The 21354-nt window shown below is 44.7% G+C and overlaps 1 protein-coding gene across 1 annotated transcript in view; it reads left to right on the forward strand.

Annotated features, from left to right (window-relative positions):
• LOC126267585 (atrial natriuretic peptide receptor 1-like) overlaps positions 1–21354 on the forward strand; it is a 323447-nt gene that overhangs the window by 200391 nt on the left and 101702 nt on the right. Inside the window, exons 11-12 of the mRNA XM_049972878.1 lie at positions 10487–10548; positions 10606–10691. Of these exons, the coding sequence (XP_049828835.1) occupies positions 10487–10548; positions 10606–10691 (148 nt within the window). The remainder of the gene's footprint in view (positions 1–10486; positions 10549–10605; positions 10692–21354) is intronic.

The raw sequence follows: 21354 nt of genomic DNA on the forward strand, positions 1-21354 counted from the left end.
GGTTAGTGTTTAACGTCCCGTCGACAACGATGTCATTAGAGACGGAGCGCAAGCTCGGGGTAGCGAAGAATTGGGAAGGAAATTGGCCTTGCACTTTCAAAGGAACCATCCCGGCATTTGCCTGAAACGATTTAGGGAAATCACGGAAAACCTAAATCAGGATGGCTGGAGACGGGATTGAACCGTCGTCCTCCCGAATGCGAGTCCAGTGTGCTAACCACTGCGCCACATCGCTCGTTTGTAACGGAGCTGAAGATGGCATGGCCGAAACCGGTAATAGTGAAGTGTAAAAGTTCGTGTGATCAAGACATACTCGTAAAATAAAGGGTTACAATATGATCATGGACAGATTTTCAGGCTTTATGTCTTGAATTGATAATAATCACCAACTTTCTGTAAACAGTGATCGGAACGTTCTCCCACACGTTCAGTTTTTCGGAGGTAGAAATTCGCTCCCTGATCACGAAAGCATTCGAGAAATCCTCTGTGAACGTCCGCAACGGTGCAAAATCTCATTCATCCCAGATGTTATGTCAGTTTGCCGAAAAGATGGAATTCGCATGGTAGAAGATCCTGCCCATATGACAGGTATTTCCAAAGCTTCCACTGAAAACGTTGAATCAAAGCTAATGCTATGCGCACCGCATGTGGTGTTGCATTGTCGTGCTAGAGAACAATGCCTTTGCTTAATTCTCCACGCCTCTTGTTCTATGTGGCCATAACCACTGTTCATTTGTGCGCAGGTAAAAGTGCATCTACAAAATTATTCTGCAGTTCATAATTAAGTGCCTGACAGAGGGTTCATCGACCATCTTCAAGCTATTTCTCTACCGTTCAACTCTCGGAAAGCGAGCAGGAAAACCGAACACTTGAAAATCCTGCGCGGGCTCTGATTTCTCGAATTTTATTGAGATAATTATTCCTCCCTATGTAGTTGAGCGCCTACAAATATTTCCAATCCTTGGGGAAAAATTTGGTTCCTAAATTACATGGGAAGATACTGCCGTAAAGAAAAACGCCTTTTTGCTTTACAACACTGACGAGCAACGTCAACACGTGGTGGAACATCCCCTTTCTCAGATGGAGGCTTAAATTAGTCATGGCATGCTATCGATGAGATAGCACTGTTTCAAATGTCTCGCTCTTTATTGGCGATTCTGCGTAAAATACGCAGAGAAGGTAATCGTTTTCATCGTCCAGAAACAGCTCGTTTCATTCATGCCCACACATATTCGACTGGGTTGATGTCTGTGGAAAGGCAGACACCCCATTCTGGCAATCCAAGCATGCTGAAGTAATGTGTTCATGAGAATAGCACAATGGTCTTGTGAGTTATGATACATCAAGATGAAAATATCACCAAAACGTTGCCAGTAAAGTCACATTGTTGATTGTGGAATCTCGTCCCTGTACTGGGGGGCAGTGAGATTGCTCTTAACGACCACAAGAGGTGTACAGTGACACGAAGCAATGCTGCCCCAGAACATCACTCCATCACCTCCTGGTTCCACGTGTGGGGCACAGATCTTGAGACATTCTATAATACTGAAGTGTCTCAAAACACGCTATCTTCAATCAGAAGGGTACAAACAAATACATGTTTCGTCGATAAGCAGCACCTGACGCCATTCTTGTGGTGTTCGTCATGAAGGATTCCTTGTTCGTCTGTGGTGCTCGCTATGGGCATCAGGAATGGGATTCACAATTTTCTCCTAAAATCTGATCTGTTGCATGACGTCCTGTACCCTCTTTGAAAGTCGAATTCACTTCTGGAGCACTCAAGTAGACTTAATGGCTTGAAAGTCGTAGATATCTATCATCCTGTACACATTTGAAGAGTTGATCGCTTGCACAGTGTAAATCTTTAACACTACGTGTCAGCTGGAGCCGACTGTGTTTCCACACCACACCACATCACTTTCACCCTGATGCACACATTGACGAACTTCCCTAATAGACAAGCCTCTCTTCATGGGATGATGGATGTTCCGTCTGCTGTTTCACAGACGACACTAATGTGTACCTCCCGCTATCTTACTGCCAACTGAAACGCTATAATCCACTTGAGTGTGTAGATAGTGCTAATGTGTATATTTACAAACAACGTGACCGTCCGATCAGTGAAGGAACAGTTACAATAGCAACACACTCCAACGACATAACTAGGTGGTGCAATACTTCTGTTGTTGTGTGTATATATCACACATTGCAGCACAGCATTTCCTCCTCACTCACAAGTACAGCCATTCATTTATCTTTATTGTGATATAGCCGCTCTATCCTTCCAGGCTTCCTTGTTGTTGTGTCTGTTATTATTATTGTTTTCAATACAAATTCTGGTAGTTCTCCATGCTAGTCTATTCTATAAAAGTCTCTTCATCTCTGTACAACTATAGCAACCTACACTCCTGGAATTGGAAAAAAGAACACATTGACACCGGTGTGTCAGATCCACCATACTTGCTCCGGACACTGCGAGAGGGCTGTACAAGCAATGATCACACGCACGGCACAGCGGACACACCAGGAACAGCGGTGTTGGCCGTCGAATGGCGCTAGCTGCGCAGCATTTATGCACCGCCGCCGTCAGTGTCAGCCAGTTTGCCGTGGCATACGGAGCTCCATCGCAGTCTTTAACACTGGTAGCATGCCGCGACAGCGTGGACGTGAACCGTATGTGCAGTTGACGGACTTTGAGCGAGGGCGTATAGTGGGCATGCGGGAGGCCGGGTGGACGTACCGCCGAATTGCTCAACACGTGGGGCGTGAGGTCTCCACAGTACATCGATGTTGTCGCCAGTGGTAGGCGGAAGGTGCACGTGCCCGTCGACCTGGGACCGGACCGCAGCGACGCACGGATGCACGCCAAGACAGTAGGATCCTACGCAGTGCCGTAGGGGACCGCACCGCCACTTCCCAGCAAATTAGGGACACTGTTGCTCCTGGGGTATCGGCGAGGACCATTCGCAACCGTCTCCGTGAAGCTGGGCCACGGTCCCGCACACCGTTAGGCCGTCTTCCGCTCACGCCCCAACATCGTGCAGCCCGCCTCCAGTGGTGTCGCGACAGCCGTGAATGGAGGGACGAATGGAGACGTGTCGTCTTCAGCGATGAGAGTCGCTTCTGCCTCGGTGCCAGTGATGGTCGTATGCGTGTTTGGCGCCGTGCAGGTTAGCGCGACAATCAGGACTGCATACGACCGAGGCACACAGGGCCAACACCCGGCATCATGGTGTGGGGAGCGATCTCCTACACTGGCCGTACACCTCTGGTGATCGTCGAGGGGACACTGAATAGTGCAGGGTACATCCAAACCGTCATCGAACCCATCGTTCTACCATTCCTAGACCGGCAAGGGAACTTGCTGTTCCAACAGGACAATGCAAGTCCGCATGTATCCCGTGCCACCCAACGTGCTCTAGAAGGTGTAAGTCAACTACCCTGGCCAGGAAGATCTCCGGATCTGTCCCCCATTGAGCATGTTTGGGACTGGATGAAGCGTCGTCTCACGCGGTCTGCACGTCCAGCACGAACGCTGGTCCAACTGAGGCGCCAGGTGGAAATGGCATGGCAAGCCGTTCCACAGAACTACATCCAGCATGTCTACGATCGTCTCCATGGGAGAATAGCAGCCTGCATTGCTGCGAAAGGTGGATATACACTGTACTAGTGCCGACATTGTGCATGCTGTGTTGCCTGTGTCTATGTGCCTGTGGTTCTGTCAGTGTGATCATGTGATGTATCTGACCCCAGGAATGTGTCAATAAAGTTTCCCCTTCCTGGGACAATGAATTCACGATGTTCTTATTTCAATTTCCAGGAGTGTATATTCATTTGAACCTGCTAGCTATAGTTGAGTCTTGGCATCTGTTTAGATTTTTTACCACCCAAACTCCATTCCATTATTAGATTGGTGATCCTGTCACGCTTCAGAATGTCTCCTGTGAACTGATCCCTTATTTTACTCAGGTCGTGCCATAAATTATTTTTTTCCACCAATTTGAATCCAGTGCATCCCCATTAGTTGCTCGAGCTACCTAACTAATCTTCAAGATTCTTATATAGCACTACATTTCAAATACTTATATTCTTCTCTTGTCTGAACTGTTTGTTGTCCATATTCAACATCCATACGAAACTATATGCACAACATCTCCTTGGGGGCTAACATCGAAGGAATTTAAATGGCTCACTGTCAGCATAACTGTTACTGCCGATGTCACCTTTGAAACGTCCCGTTTGAAAGTTTATGAATGACTGTGCTGGAAAAGTTCTACGTTATTTGATTTTCAAACAGCTGAGCAAAACTCAACGTACTCAAACAGTATTCTCTTTACTTATTCTGATCATCACTAAACTGACACAAAATATTTTTAGCGCAACGCAATCTGACTTTCAAAAATCCCTACAAAAGAATGGCCCTGCCTAACAGTAACCTATACTTGTAAGAAGGCTGTTTAGATTTTATGTTGGTAACGTTATGTAGTGCTCTGTATGAAAATCACTGGCTGTGCTGCATGCAGTCTGTGGCTGGTCGGCATTGTGGAATATTCGCTATTGTAGCGTTGGGCAGTTGGCTGTGAACAGCGCGTATCGTTGCGCAGTTGGAGGTGAGCCGCCAGCAGTGGTGGATTTGGGGAGAGAGATGGCTGAATTATTAGAGTGGACGATCTGGACTTGTTTCTATGAGGAAGAGTAGATTATATATATATCATGATAGAGAGATGCCAGTTTTGAGTAGTTATGATAAGCGAAAGATCTGGACGTGAGTCCGCGAGAAAAAGGATATATACGATTTTTGAATATTATTAAAATAAACACATTGTTTGTTCTCTATCAAAATCTTTCGTTTGATAACTATGCCTATCAGTAGTTAGTGCCTTCAGTAGTTAGAATCTTTTATTTAGCTGGAAGTATTGGCGCTCGCTGTATTGCAGTGTTTCGAGTAACGAAGATTTTTGTGAGGTAAGTGATTCATGAAAGATATAGGTTATTGTTAGTTAGGGCCATTATTTTGTAGGGATTATTGAAAGTCAGACTGCGTTGCGCTAAAAAATATTGTATATCAGTTTAAGCACAGTCATGTATAATTTTTCTAAGGGGACTTTTCATAACAAAACTAAAAGAATATTGTGTGTCAGTTTAGTGTTGATCAGAATAAGTAAAGAGAGAAATGTCTGAGTACGTTCAGTTCTGTTCAGCTGTTTGAAAATCAAATAACTTAAGAGGCTTTTCAACACAGTAATTCACTAATTTTTCTAAGGGGATGTTACATACCTTTCATGAATCACTTGCCTTGTTACTCTAACTACTGCAATACAGTGAGCGCCATTACTGCCAGCTAAATAAAAGATTCAAACTACTGAAGGCACTAACTACTGATAGGCATAGTTAGCAAATGAAAGAAATTGAGCCGGCTGGAGTGGCCGAGCGGTTCTAGGCGCTACAGTCCAGAACCGCGCGAATGCTACGGTCGTAGGTTCGAATCCTGCCTCGGGCATGGATGTGTGTGACGTCCTTAGGTTAGTTAGGTTTAAGTAGTTCTAAGTTGTAGGGATATGATGACCTCAGATGTTAAGTCCCATAGTGCTCAGAGTCATTTGAACCATTTTTGAAAGAATTTCATAGAGAACAAACAATGTGTTTACCTTAATAACGTTCAAAAGTTATCATCTTTACAAATTTACTTTTTCTCCCGAAGTCACGTCCAGATCGTTCCCTTATCATAACTGCTCAAAATTCTGGCATCTCTCCCCCCACATCCACCCCTGCTGGCGGCTCACCTCCAACTGCGCAACGCAACACGCTGTTCACATCCAACTGCCCAACACTACACAAGCGAATATTCCAACAATGAGTCCAACCAGCCACAGACTGCACACAACGCAGTCAACGATTTTCATACACACCACTACGTGGCGTTACCAACATAAAAACCTAAACAGCCTACTTCTACATCTACATGACTACTCTGCAATTCACATTTAAGTGCTTGGCAGAGGGTTCATCGAACCACAATCATACTATCTCTCTACTATTCCACTCCCGAACAGCGAGCGGGAAAAACGAACACCTAAACCTTTCTGTTCGAGCTCTGATTTCTCTTATTTTATTTTGATGATCATTCCTTCCTATGTAGGTTGGGCTCAACAAAATATTTTCGCATTCGGAAGAGAAAGTTGGTGACTGAAATTTCGTAAAAAGCTCTCGCCGCGACGAAAAACGTCTATGCTGTAATGACTTCCATCCCAACTCGTGTATCATATCTGCCACACTCTCTCCCCTATAACGCGATAATACAAAACGAGCTGCCCTTCTTTGCACCCTCTCGATGTCCTCCGTCAATCCCACCTGGTAAGGATCCCACACCGCGCAGCAATATTCTAACAGAGGACGAACGAGTGTAGTGTAAGCTGTCTCTTTAGTGGACTTGTTGCATCTTCTAAGTGTCCTGCCAATGAAACGCAACCTTTGGCTCGCCTTCCCGACAATATTATCTATGTGGTCCTTCCAACTGAAGTTGTTCGTAATTTTAACACCCAGGTACTTAGTTGAATTGACAGCCTTGAGAATTGTACTATTTATCGAGTAATCGAATTCCAACGGATTTCTTTTGGAACTCATGTGGATCATCTCACACTTTTCGTTGTTTAGCGTCAACTGCCACCTGACACACCATACAGCAATCTTTTCTAAATCGCTTTGCAGCTGATACTGGTCTTCGGATGACCTTACTAGACGGTAAATTACAGCATCATCTGCGAACAACCTAAGAGAACTGCTCAGATTGTCACCCAGGTCATTTATATAGATCAGGAACAGTAGAGGTCCCAGGACGCTTCCCTGGGGAACACCTGATATCACTTCCGTTTTACTCGATGATTTGCCGTCTATTACTACGAACTGCGACCTTCCTGACAGGAAATCACGAATCCAGTCGCACAACTGAGACGATACCCCATAGCTCCGCAGCTTGATTAGAAGTCGCTTGTGAGGAACGGTGTCAAAAGCTTTCCGGAAATCTAGAAATACGGAATCAACTTGAGATCCCCTGTCGATAGCGGCCATTACTTCGTGCGAATAAAGAGCTAGCTGCGTTGCACAAGAGCGATGTTTTCTGAAGCCATGCTGATTACGTGTCAATAAATCGTTCCCTTCGAGGTGATTCATAATGTTTGAATACAGTATATGCTCCAAAACCCTACTGCAAACCGACGTCAATGATATAGGTCTGTAGTTAAATGGATTACTCCTACTACCCTTCTTGAACACTGGTGCGACCTGCGCAATTTTCCAATCTGTAGGTACAGATTTATCGGTGAGCGAGCGGTTGTATATGAGTGCTAAGTAGGGAGCTATAGTATCAGCGTAATCTGAAAGGAACCTAATCGGTATACAATCTGGACCTGAAGACTTGCCCGTATCAAGCGATTTGAGTTGCTTCGCAACCCCTAAGGTATCTACTTCTAAGAAACTCATGCTAGCAGATGTTCGTGTTTCAAATTCTGGAATATTCCATTCGTCTTCCCTGGTGAAGGAATTTCGGAAAACTGCGTTCAATAACTCCGCTTTAGCGGCACAGTCGTCGATAACAGTACCATCGGCACTGCGCAGCGAAGGTATTGACTGCGTCTTGCCGCTTGTGTACTTTACATACGACCAGAATTTCTTCGGATTTTCTACCAAATTTCGAGACAATGTTTCGTTGTGGAACCTATTAAAGGCATCTCGCATCGAAGTACGTGCCAAATTTCGAGCGTCTGTAAATTTTAGCCCATCTTCAGGATTTCGCGTTCTTCTGAACTTCGCATGCTTTTTCCGTTGCCTCTGCAACAGCGTTCGGACCTTTTTTGTGTACCACGGGGGATCCGTTCCATCTCTTACCAATTTATGAGGTATGAATATCTCAATTGCTGTTGCTACTATATCTTTGAATTTGAGCCACATCTCGTCTACATTCGCATAGTCAGTTCGGAAGGAATGGAAATTGTCTTTTAGGAAGGCTTCTAGTGGCACTTTATCCGCTTTTTTAAATAAAATTATTTTGCGTTTGTTTCTGATGGATTTGGAAGAAATGGTATTGAGCCTAGCTACAATGACCTTGTGATCACTAATCCCTGTATCAGTCATGATGCTCTCTATCAGCCCTGGATTGTTTGTGGCCAAGAGGTCAAGTGTGTTTTTGCAACCATTTACAATTCGCGTGGGTTCGTGGACTAACTGCTCTAAATAATTTTCGGAGAATGCATTTAGGACAATCTCGGAAGACGTTTTCTGCCTACCACCGGTTTTGAACAAGTATTTTTGCCAACATACCGAAGGTAGGTTGAAGTCCCCACCAACTATAACCGTATGAGTGGGGTATTTATTTGTTACGAGACTCAAACTTTCTCTGAACTGTTCCGCAACTGTATCATCGGAGTCTGGGGGTCGGTAGAAGGAGCCAATTATTAACTTAATTCGGCTGTTAAGTATAACCTCCACCCACACCAATTCGCTCGGAGTATCTACTTCGACTTCACTACAAGATAAACCACTACTGACAGACACCAACACTCCACCACCAATTCTGCCTAATCTATCTTTCCTGAACACCGTCTGAGACTTCGTAAAAATTTCTGCAGAACTTATTTCAGGCTTTAGCCAGCTTTCTGTACCTATAACGATATCAGCTTCTGTGCTTTCTATTAGCGCTTGAAGCTCAGGGACTTTTCCAGCGCAACTACAACAGTTTACAACTATAATTCCGACTGTTCCTTGATCCAAGCACGTCCTGTAATTGCCAAGCACCCTTTGACATTGCAGCCCATCCCGCACTTTCCCGAGGCCTTCTAACCTAAAAAACCGCCCAGTCCACGCCACACAGCCTCCGCTACCCGTGTAGCCGCCAGCTGAGTGTAGTGAACTCCTGACCTATTCAGCGGAACCCGAAACCCCACCACCCTATGGCGCAAGTAAAGGAATCTGCAGCCAATACGGTCGCAAAACCGTCTGAGCCTCTGATTCAGACCCTCCACCCGGCTCTGCACCAAAGGTCCGCAGTCGGTTCTGTCAACGATGCTGCAGATGGTGAGCTCTGCCCTCATCTCGTAAGCAAGACCGGCAGCCTTCACCAAATCAGATAGCCGCTGGAATCCAGAGAGAATTTCCTCAGATCCAAAGCGACACACGTCATTAGTGCCGACATGTGCCACCACCTGCAGCTGGCTGCACCCTGTGCTCTTCATGGCATCCGGAAGGACCCTTTCCACATCAGGAATGACTCCTCCCGGAATGCACACGGAGTGCACACTGGATTTCTTCCCCTCCTTAGCCGCCATATCCCTAAGGGGCCCCATTACGCGCCTAACATTGGAGCTCCCAACTACCAATAAGCCCACCCTCTGCGATTGCCCGGACCTTGAAGGCTGAGAATGATCCTCTGAAACAGGGCAGGCAGCTGCATCTGGCTCAGCCAGAGACAGTGCCTGAAACCGGTTTGTCAGACGCACCGGGGAGGCTTTCTGATCAGCCTCCAGGGACGTCTTTCGCTGCCTGTCGCGCCTTAGAACGACCTCCCAATCGACCACCGTCGAGGGCTCAGCCCCACTGCGGGCAGCAACCGGGGCAACCACAGCGGCAGACCGATCTGGGGACAGACGGGACGAGGTTGACATCCCCGTGATACCCGAGTCCGGCTCCCCACAGTGGTGCCCATTGGCAACAGCCTCAAGCTGCGCGACCGAAGTCAGCGCCGATTGCAGCTGTGAGCGAAGGGATGCCAAGTCAGCCCTCATCCGAACACAGCAATCGCAGTCCCTGTCCATTCTAATTGATGTTTAACAACAGTTACTGAAACACGAGTCCGTGCCTAGATAACGCAAGCGGAACACACAAAGAATGTATCAACTAACCTGTACAAATGCCTAACGACTGCGCTACAATCTGCTGAATTTACGATTACAGTAACTAAAACTCGAAATTGCACCCCCTATACGAAACTCACACGCAATTTAAATAAGAATCTACGAAGTAAACACTAAAGCGCGATGCTACAACTGTCAAATACTATAATACGCCCGAAATATATGAATTAAACAATGCAAGTACCCAAAAACACGCAAAGAAATTAATTAAACTATCTAACAAATAAGTAAGCTAGGGTTATACGACTTGCTGCAGCAGCTGCTTATCCAACGGCGGCAGGGAGCACACTTACATCTTCTTGAGCTTTCAGGAGGAATCATTTTCGTTGCATTTTACGACCTACATTTTAAACTTCTAATTACAAAAGAAAATGTAATCAAGTATGCATTTTAACCTGTGGTTGATGAGAAGCAGCATGGCTGATAGCATCTCCACCTAGTGGGAGAGGGATGGGGGGAGACAGGGCAATTTAACTAACAATATATTTAAAAAAAATGACGTTAAATTACATTGTTAGCATCTACTGAGGTTTTCCGCAGGATGATTATGGCCTGATTCTTTCTTATGTGGTGCTTCGCAGAGATCGTGCAGCGCGTGCGCGCCGGAGACCGTCCGAGCTTCCGTCCGTCGCTGGAAGGCGGCGCTGGCGGCGGCGCTGGTGGCGCGGACGGCGGCGGGCAGCCGCAACTGCAGCTGCAGCGGCTGCTCCGCCAGTGCTGGGCAGAGGAGCCGCAAGAGCGGCCGGACTTCAGCGCTCTCAAGAGCGCCGTCCGCAGGCTCAACAAGTGCGTCCGACAGCACGCGGCCCACACCTCACGTACTCCTACCTAGCTAGCTCTCACTGTTGCATTGAACTGTACTTACAGTTTGTTTAATGGCATTAGTCAGTCTACATCTACATTTATACTCCGCAAGCCACCCAATGGTGTGTGACCGAGGGCACTTAACGTGGCACTGTCATTACCTACCTTTCCTGTTCCAGTCGCGTATGGTACGCGGGAAGAACGACTGCCGGAAAGCGTCCGTGCGCGCTCGAATCTCCCTAATTTTACATTCGTGATCTCCTCGGGAAGTATAAGTAAGGGGAAGCAATATATTCGATACCCCATCCAGAAACGCACCCTCTCGAAACCTGGCGAGCAAGCTACACCGCGATGCAGAGCGCCTCTCTTGCAGAGTCTGCCACTTGAGTTTGTTAAACATCTCCGTAAAGCTATCTCGGTTTCCAAATAACCCTGTGACGAAACGCTCCGCTCTTCATTGGATCTTCTCTGTCTCTTCCGTCAATCCGGTCTGGTACGGATCCCACACAGATGAGCAATACTCAAGTATAGGTCGTTCGAGTGTTTTGTAAGCCACCTCCTTTGTTGATGGACTACATTTTCTAAGGACTCTCCCAATGAATCTCAACCTGGCACCTGCCTTACCAACAATTAATTTTATATGATCATTCCACATCAAATCGTTCCGCACGCATGCTCCCAGATATTTTACAGAAGTAACCAGTGTTTGTTCCGCTATCATATAATCATACACTAAAGGATCCTTCTTTCTATGTATTCGCAATACATTACATTTGTCTATGTTAAGTGTCAGTTGCCACTCCCTACACCAAGTGGTTATCCGCTGCAGATCTTCCTGCATTTAGCTGCAATTTTCTAATGCTGCAACTTCTCTGTATACTACAGCATCATCCGCGAAAAGTCGCATGGAACTTCCGACACTATCTACTAGGTCATTTATATATATTGTCAAAAGCAATGGTCCCATAACACTCCCCTGTGGCACGCCAGAGGTTACTTTAACGTCTGTAGACGCCTCTCCATTGAGAACAACCAGCTGTGTTCTGTTTGCTAAAAACTCTTCAATCCAGCCACACAGCTGGTCTGATATTCTGTAAGCTCTTACTTTGTTTATCAGGCGACAGTGAGGAACTGTATCGTACGCCTTCCGGAAGTCAAGCAAAATAGCATCTACCTGGGAGCCTGTATCTAATATTTTGTGGGTCCCATGAACAAATAAAGCCAGTTGGGTCTCACACGATCGCTGTTTCCGGAATCCATGTTGATTCCTACACAGTAGATTATGGGTTACCGGAAATGACATGATACTCGAGCAAAAGACATGTTCTAAAATTCTACAACAGATCGATGTCAGAGATATAGTTCTATAGTTTTGCGCATCTGCTCGACGACCCTTCTTGAAGACTGGGACTGCCTGTGCTCTTTTCCAATCATTTGGAACCTTCCGTTCCTCTAGAGACTTGCGGTACACAGCTGTTAGAAGGGGGGCAAGTTCTTTCACATACTCTGTGTAGAATCGAATTGGCAAATATATTGCGTGGGTGCATGAGTTTGTAGCGTTTCTGCACAAGTTTTAATAAACACAACAGACACAATTAAAAAGACTTCAGTAGTCAGAAATATATTCGCCTTCACTATTTTCAAGAGTCTGCCAAAGCTGTAGTAATTTTTTGGATTGCAAGACCGTAGAACGTAGGTGGTTTTTGAGGTGAAGAAATCCTCGAGTTATCCATCGTTGTTCAATAGAGACCAGAAAAGGCAAGATCAGATGAATAAGGTGGGTCAATGACTTCGCAACCCCTACTTTCGTATAATGTTTGTTGTGTCTAACGGAAGGCGTGCGGGCGTTATCGTGGACTAGCATCACTTCACGGAGTAATCCTGATCGTCGTTCTTGGATTTCGACTGCAAGACGTCTCTGTTTTTGACAATAAATGCCAGCAGTTATGGTGACACTTCGGGGAAGCAATTCGTAGTACCACACACCATCGCTGTTCCACGAGATGCATAAAGTTATCATTTGTGGAGGCGCGCAGGTCTATGCACAGTAGGCTGCTTCTTAGTTTGGACCCAAGAATTCCATTAATTTACTTATGTTAGCGAAATGCAGCATTTCTCGTCATGACTAATGATACAGGATAAGAATGGTTGGTGTTGTTCATCCAGTTGATGACGAGCAAGCGTAGATGCACACAGGTATACAAACAGATTTTTGCGATTTCCCCTTAGAGAACGCGTTTCCCGTACATCCGATTTTTTAACCTTCCCCATTGTATCCAAATATCGCACGATGGTGGAATGATCACAGTTCATCATATTTGACAGTTCTCGAGTACACGGACATGGATCATGATGGATTTATGCGTTTAAACGACCTTTAGCACATTCCGAAGGTTTCCTGAACCTGGGGGTCACTTATGTCAAAACGATCTACCTTGAAACGAGAAAATCGTTTTCTTGCCGTGCTCTGTCGAATGGCATTATCTCCATACGAGGCACAAATTTTTCTGTATATCGACAATGTTCTGATTTCTGCACTTGGTGTCCAGTGCCGCACTCACTATCTCCAACAGACAATATGATACACTACTGGCCATTAAAATTGCTGCACCAAGAAGAAATGCAGATGATAAACAGGTATTCATTGGACAAATATATTATACTAGAAGTGACATATGATTACATTTTCACGCAATTTGGGTGCATAGATCCTGAGAAATCAGTACCCAGAGTAACCACCTCTGGCCGTAATAACGGACTTGATACGCCTGGGCATTGAGTCGAACAGAGCTTGGATGGCGTGTACAGGTACAGTTGCGCATGCAGCTTCAACACCATACCACAGTTCATCAAGGGTAGTGACTGGCGTATTGTGACGAGCCACTTGCTCGGCCACCATAGACCAGACGTTTTAAATTGGTGAGAGATGTGGAGAATGTGCTGGCTAGGGCAGCAGTCGAACATTTTCTGTATCCAGAAAGGCCCGTACAGGACCTGCAACATGAGGTCGTGCATTATTCTGCTGAAATGAAGGGTTTCGCAGGGATCGAATGACGGGTACAGCCACGGGTCGTAACACATCTGAAATGTAACGTCCACTGTTCAAAGTGCCGTCAATGGGAACAAGAGGTAACCGAAATGTGTAACCAATGGCAACCCATACCATCACGCCGGGTGATACGTCAGTATGGCGATGAAGAATACACGCTTCCAATGTGCGTTCACCGCGATGTCGCCAAACACGGATTCGACCATTGTGATGCTGTAAACAGAACCTGGATTCATCCGAAAAAGTGACGTTTTGCCATTCGTGCACCCAGGTTTGTCGTCGAGTACACCATCGCGGGCGCTCCTGTCTGTGATGCAGCGTCAAGTGTAACCGCAGCCATGGTCTCAGATCTGATAGTCCATGCTGCTGCATACGTCGTCGAACTGTTCGTGCAGACGGTTGTTGTCTTAGAAATGTCCCCATCTGTTGACTCAGAGATCGAGAAGTGGCTGCACTATCCGTTACAGCCATGCGGATAAGATGCCTGTTATCTCGACTGCTAGTGATACGAAGCCGTTGGGATCCAGTACGGCGTTCCGTATTAATCTCCTGAACCCACCGATTCCATATTGTGCTAACAGTCCTTGGATCTCGACCAACGCGAGCACCAATGTCGCGATACGATAAACCGAAATCGCGATGGGCTACAATCCGACCTTTATCAAAGTCGGAAACGTGATGGTACGCATTTCTCCTCCTTACAAGAGGCATCACAACAACGTTTCACCAGGCAACGCCGGTCAACTGGTGTTTGTGTATGAGAAATCGGTTGGAAACTTTCCTCATGTCAGGACGTTGTAGGTGTCGCCACTGGCGCCAACCTTGTGAGAATGCTCTGAAAAGCCAATCATATGCATATCACAGCATCTTCTTCCTGTCGGTTAAATTTCGCGTCTGTAGCACGTCATCTTCGTGGTCTAGCAATTTTAATAGCCAGTAGCGTAATAAAGACTCAAATAGCAACAGTGAATTACAAATAAAAAATTTCAGTCGTTAAATATACCCACAGCAACCGGAATCTAACATGCAAAACGAAGACACTAGGAACTTATGCGCGAACCAAGTACGAGTAGGCTACTTGTCTTGTTTCATTGGTTGTCGAGGTTTTCAGATTCACATGGCTGTTGATATACTTTCCGGGATGTGAGGTCGTGGTCCAAGAACTTTTTCTGCTCCTTACGTTTCGTCCAGGACTGCGCTGGACTTCCTCAGAGGCGCTGCTCCGCTGAGTCTCGCCGACTGACTGGTCGGGTGTCTGAGAGCGACTTATATATTGTGAGAAAGGGGGGCGTGGTTCAGGTGACACGTGATGAGCAGTGATAATCCATAGCAAAGATAAGGTTGACTATCGATAGTGAGCATGTAAGGATTCCGTTTTTACCGATTGAAGTGCTGAACCCTGAAAAGAATCAGACAGAATGCTACAGAGATGTGTATCAAACGATTCCTTTTGATTAGGGGATAACGAAACTGAAACTGGAATTTTGCTAGGCAAAGTGTTACGAAATTTTTTGATACGCCTTTATCGATGAATTAAGCAATTAATAGTAACTGAAACATTATATTTTAAGTGAAACTAGTTGTCAAACTCGAGGTATTTTAACTTCATTCAGCAACTGAAATACTTTAGTGACATCAAGAAGTGTCGTAATTAAGATGATCAGGGGTTTTTGAGGTCTTAAATGATGCGAGGTATATCCTTCGTAATGTACTATGAGAGATGGTTTTGACTTACAATACATGTTGGTAAAGCTGGGGTAATATTGGATTTCTTTACTTATTCGACCCACAGCATTTTTCTCTAGCACAATATTTCCAAGGTTTAGATTTTCTTCTTTCCTGGACAACTTAACGTCCACATCTCCATACAAGCCTGGACCCCAAATAAAAACATCCGAAAAACACTTCCTGACTCTTAAATTTGTATTCGTGTTAACAAATGTCTCTACCAGAAACGCTTCTCTTGTTCTTGGCATTCAGTCTTTTCTATCTTTTCTACTTCGCTAAGCGTCAGTTATTTTGTTGCCAGAACACCGAATATCGTGCACTGCTTTTGGTGTCTCGTTTCTTAATCTAATTCATCATCATCATCATTATTTAATATAATTCGACAACATGTCACTGTTCTTGTTTTGCTTTTGCCAATGTTGGTTATATAACCTTTTTCCACGAATTCTGCATTCAGTTCTTCTTCTTAGTCCTTTGCCGATTCTGGTAGAATTACAATGTCAACCGCAGACATCAAGATTTTCATTTATTCTCCCTGAACTTAAATCCCTTTCCACATTCATTCTTTCATTCCTACGATTTCACTCATCTTAGTTTCTTGCTCGCCGGAAGATAGACGATGGACACATAAAAATTATTACAATTTTATTTCCAAAATAGTTTCTCTAAATTTACCTCACAGGTTTCCATGAAAACAGTGTCACCTTTCTCCCGAAGATTCCTTCTAAATTTCATAAGCAGCCCGGCTACACTTTCATATTGAAAACAGTAGCCCCAGTTTTATCCTAGATTTATCACGATTTAATGATATCTGCAATTCTGTACACCAAATGTGCGTATGAACTACGAGTATGTCACCCTGTATTACATTGCACTCATCCAGGGCCACTAACTGTTGGTAAAAACAGTCTGCGACTGTTTTTTAGCAACGTGACTCTGAATTCTAGAGCTGTGTTCCGTGACGCAATCTCCGGCATGCAGTTTCATTTACAAACCATCACAGTTTACAAGAATTCGCCTTAGAAAGTGGAAGTAGTCATTTAGCCTTTCTTTCTACTAGCTTCACGTGTTCGTCCTACTTCACATAACTTAACTGTATTACACATGGATATTGAAACGATACAACAGGCTCCGGAAACTTACTAGTGGTGTATGCTGTTCTTTCGTCTTTGCTCTGTGTATCATCCTACGTTTATCAACATTCAGTGATATCTGCCTCTCAGTGCACAAAACGTGTCTGAGAACTGAGTCGCTGTGCATGTCGTTGGACTCCTTCAGGGACAATAATCGCTGCATGAAAAGTCTGACACAGTTTCTGGAATTATCTGATAAATCGTTTACGTGTAATGTCTACTCTTCAGCTTCCTATGGCACAGATGATACCAATAAATGTTCCATAGTTTGGAGACACAGTCACATAACATTGTTTAAATGAAAGATCTGGAACATTCGTTTAAAGAGTAGTATATCAATACTGTACACCGGTTCCCGTGAGATCACCGAACTTAAGCGCTGTCAGGCTAGGTCGGCACTTGGATGGGTGACCATCCAGGCCGTCATGCGCTGTCGCCATTTTTCGGGGTGCACTCAGCATCGTGACGCCAATTCAGGAGCTACTCGACCGAACAGTAGCGGCTTCGTTCAAGAATACCATCATAACGACCGGGAGAGCGGTATGCTGACCCCACGCCCCTCCTATCCGCATCCTCCTCTGAGGATGACACGGCGGTCGTGTGGTCCCGGTAGGCCACTCATGGCCTGAAGACAGATTGCTTTTATATCAATAATGTTTGATGAGCGCTTACTGGGCTGGATCAGTTAAAGCTTCCAAGAGAAAATCATATACTTATGTCGACACTCCGCAGTTTCGTATGTCAATTTTCAGTCGATTCTTGTTGTTCCAAAGCAGGCCTCACCACTTCCCGAACCACCTGGTGTCGTACGAGTCGGGTGTTCTCCCTCCTTGTAAGCTTAGAATTTGCTAGGTGTAAAACTATTAATGAAAAAAAGTGAACCCAATCCAAAACTGTCAGTGCAGTAGGGATTTTTGTTTCGGTGACGTTGGCGGCGCTGAGTCCAGGTAGGTGTCGAGGGGGACAGTGACCCCACCAGAATCCTCCTCCGAGCTCTGGGCCTCCGCTCCGATAACTTCTGCTAATGGCCTCGCGTTCAAACTTGGCGCGAGTCCACCCCGCCTCGCTATCGGCATCTTGTCCCCAACTGCTCGTTACAACTTAGATTTATCCCTGTTACGACGGCACTGCCTCTGGGACTGTCTTAGGAAATTTGCTAAACTCGACACATCCCCTATCCGGTGTTTTCTTTGATTTGTAGTATCAGACACATCTCCGATACGGTATTTTATTTAATTTATAGTATCAGTTGGACAGTACGTGTTAGTATTACATCATTTTGTGCGGTAAACACTCCATTCAGAAGACATGTTTCTGTTTAATGAGGCAGCTAGATTAGAAATACTTACTTTCGATCAAAAAATAAATGTTCCTCTGATTCGTTTGAGACAACATTAGCGGTTTGTTTTCTCTCACAGGTCTAAATGACGGAAAGCAGAGAAAGATATAAACTAGTTTATACTACGTTTGGTATCCTAAGTGGCTTGTTCAGCAGAAACATTTGAGACGTGGCATTGTCATGTTACCCTTTAATAGCTGTCGTCAAAAGCTCGTACAGAATTGGAGAAGATGGATCTCACTGACCCACCTTTCTAATATTTTTCTGTAGGCCAATCGCGTCGAATATAGTGAAAGAATTTTATTTAAAGGTTGGCTCCATTCTTTTAGAATAGATATCAAATAAAAAAGTTGTTAAAGTAGATATAGTGTATACTAAAACGTTTTCAGGTATTTCTTTCTGTCATTTTTTCGATTTTTGCTATAGTAACATTGTCACTATCCGACTCACCAATTCAGTTCTTTTATCAGATATCGTTGGCAGATAACTATTGCCTATATCCTGATCACTGTCTGTTTCGTGCTCACTTTCAGTTACATATTTAATTTCACAATCATCAGTATCACTTGTCATTTCGTTTAAAGTTGTAGTTAACAAACTCAAGGAAACTAAGGTCATTCAGAGACATCTACTCAATGTTTACCACCAGTCTGGTCAGTGTAACTTAAAAGTAATTTAATATAAGGCACAAGAATATAGTTCATTTCTTTAAAAATTCAGTAATGTTAAATGATTCATAAGAATAGGTAATTATGTTATTAGTAATATATGAAAACAGAAAACCTAACTGTAGCAGCTGGATCCTCACATACCTTATCATAAACTGACAGTGATGTGATAGTTTTCAATGATAACGGTCAACTAAAATGATGAATCCCCTGATAAAAACAGCGCGATAGCAATAAGGGTAACGAATATATAAATTATAATCAGAGCGTGAGGTCCTCTTGACCTCGACTGCTCCAGTTAAGGGCTGTATCCATTTCCATGCTCATCAAGAAATTTTTGGTAGCTGAATAAAATTTCACAAATAGCACTGCTCAGGAAGCATTTTACTGGATGACCGGTTTCGACAGAGCTATGGTGCCATCATCGGATCTCATGTGCTGTCATCTTCATGCCACTGGGAAGTGCATATCCAGTGTGAAGCGCTTTCTACCACTGTTGGATGATATGTTGTAAGTAATCATAAGCTCAAGATCCGCTGACGACAGCATAAATTCTGTCGAAATCGGTCATCCAATAAAATGCTTTCTTAGTGATCTCGGCTTGTGACGTTTTCTTCTACATCTACATCCACATTTATACTCCGCAAGCCACCCAACGGTGTGTGGCGGAGGGCACTTTACGTGCCACAGTCGTTACCTCCCTTTCCTGTTCCAGTCGCGTATGGTTCGCGGGAAGAACGACTGTCTGAAAGCCTCCGTGCGCGCTCTAATCTCTCTAATTTTACATTCGTGATCTCCTCAGGAGGTATAACTAGGGGGAAGCAATATATTCGATACCTCACCCAGAAACGCACCCTCTCGAAACCTGGCGAGCAAGCTACATCGCGATGCAGAGCGCCTCTCTTGCACAGTTAGTCACTTGAGTTTGTTAAACATCTCCGTAACGCTATCACGGTTACCAAATAACCCTATGACGAAACGCGCCGCTCTTCTTTGGATATTCTCTATCTCCTCTGTCAACCCGATCTGGTACGGATCCCACACTGATGAGCAATACTCAAGTATAGGTCATTCGAGTGTTTTGTAAGCCACCTCCTTTGTTGATGGACTACATTTTCTAAGGACTCTCCCAATGAATCTCAACCTGGCACCCGCCTTACCAACAGTTAATTTTATATGATCATTTCACTTCAAATCGATCCGCACGGATACTTCCAGATATTTTAAAGAAGTAACTGCTACCAGTGTTTGTTCCGCTCTCATATAATCATACAATAAAGGACCCTTCTTTCTATGTATTCGCAATACATTACATTTGTCTATGTTAAGGGTCAGTTGCCACTCCCTGCACCAAGGCCCTATCCGCTGCAGATCTTCCTGCATTTCGCTACAATTTTGTAATGCTGCTACTTCTCCCTATAATACAGCATCATCCGCGAAAAGCCGCATGGAACTTCCGACACTATCTACTAGGTCATTTATATATATTGTGAAAAGCAATGGTCCCATAACACTCCCCTGTGGCACGCCAGAGGTTACTTTAACGTCTGTAGACGTCTCTCCATTGATAACAACAGGCTGTGTTCTGCAGGCTAAAAACTCTTCAATCCAACCACACAGATGGTCTGATATTCCGTAGGCTCTTACTTTGTTTATCAGGCGACAGTGCGGAACTGTATCGAACGCCTTCCGGAAGTCAAGAAAAATAGCATCTACCTGGGATCCTGTATCTAATGTTTTCTGGGTCTCATGAACAAATAAAGCGAGTTGGGTCTCACACGATCGCTGTTTCTGGAATCCATGATGATTCCTCCATAGTAGATTCTGGGTTTCCAAAAACGACATGATACTCGAGCAAAAAACATGTTCTAAAATTCTACAACAGATCTACGTCAGAGATATAGGTCTATAGTTTTGCGCATCTGCTCGACGACCCTTCTTGAAGACTGGGACTACCTGTGCTCTTTTCCAATCATTTGGAACCTTCCGTTCCTGTAGAGACATGCAGTAGACAGCTGTTAGAAGGGGGGCAAGTTCTTTCGCGTACTCTATGTAGAATCGAATTGGTATCCCGTCAGGCCCAGTGGACTTTTCTCTGTTGAGTGCGTCCAGTTGCTTTTCTACTCCTTGGTCACTTATTTCGATGTCAGCCAGTTTTTCGTTTGTGCGGGGATTTAGAGAAGGAACTGCAGTTACCATAATACGTTGCAGATCGTACCACAATGACCATGTCAGGAATATATAACGTAACTTTTCCTAATAATTCAACATTATTTTAAATAGTATGATGGTATCTTGTGTTTGATAACATGAGGCTTAAAATTTTAAGTTTACTGCTCCAATTTGCATCCAAATCAGCCAGTGGTTTCGGTCCAATTGTATTGTGTACACATCGAAACATCAGAATTCAATGACGTACGCGGTAGCCATGTTTCCTAGTGCTTGAAACATTCGCAAGGAACAATTGGCTGACGAGGCAGAGGGCCAACGTAAGTTGCTGACGTGGGCGAAAGAGGTTCAACGTGAAGATGCTAACGTGGCTCCGGGAACGCTCAGGAATGTTTGCGTGTGCGCACGTCTCCTATTAAAAGACGGAAGAGGACCATGTGGAAACCGTCGACGAGAAGTAGGGACTTCACAGCAGGACATGTGATAAGGATACAAGGAATAACTTCCGTGGTAGTCGAGTTTGCCCTAGAGGGTAGAAACTGCAGAGTAATATATTCAA

The sequence above is a fragment of the Schistocerca gregaria genome, chromosome 4 (genome assembly GCF_023897955.1).
Source record: "Schistocerca gregaria isolate iqSchGreg1 chromosome 4, iqSchGreg1.2, whole genome shotgun sequence".
In the NCBI taxonomy this organism is placed as follows: Eukaryota; Metazoa; Arthropoda; class Insecta; order Orthoptera; family Acrididae; genus Schistocerca; species Schistocerca gregaria.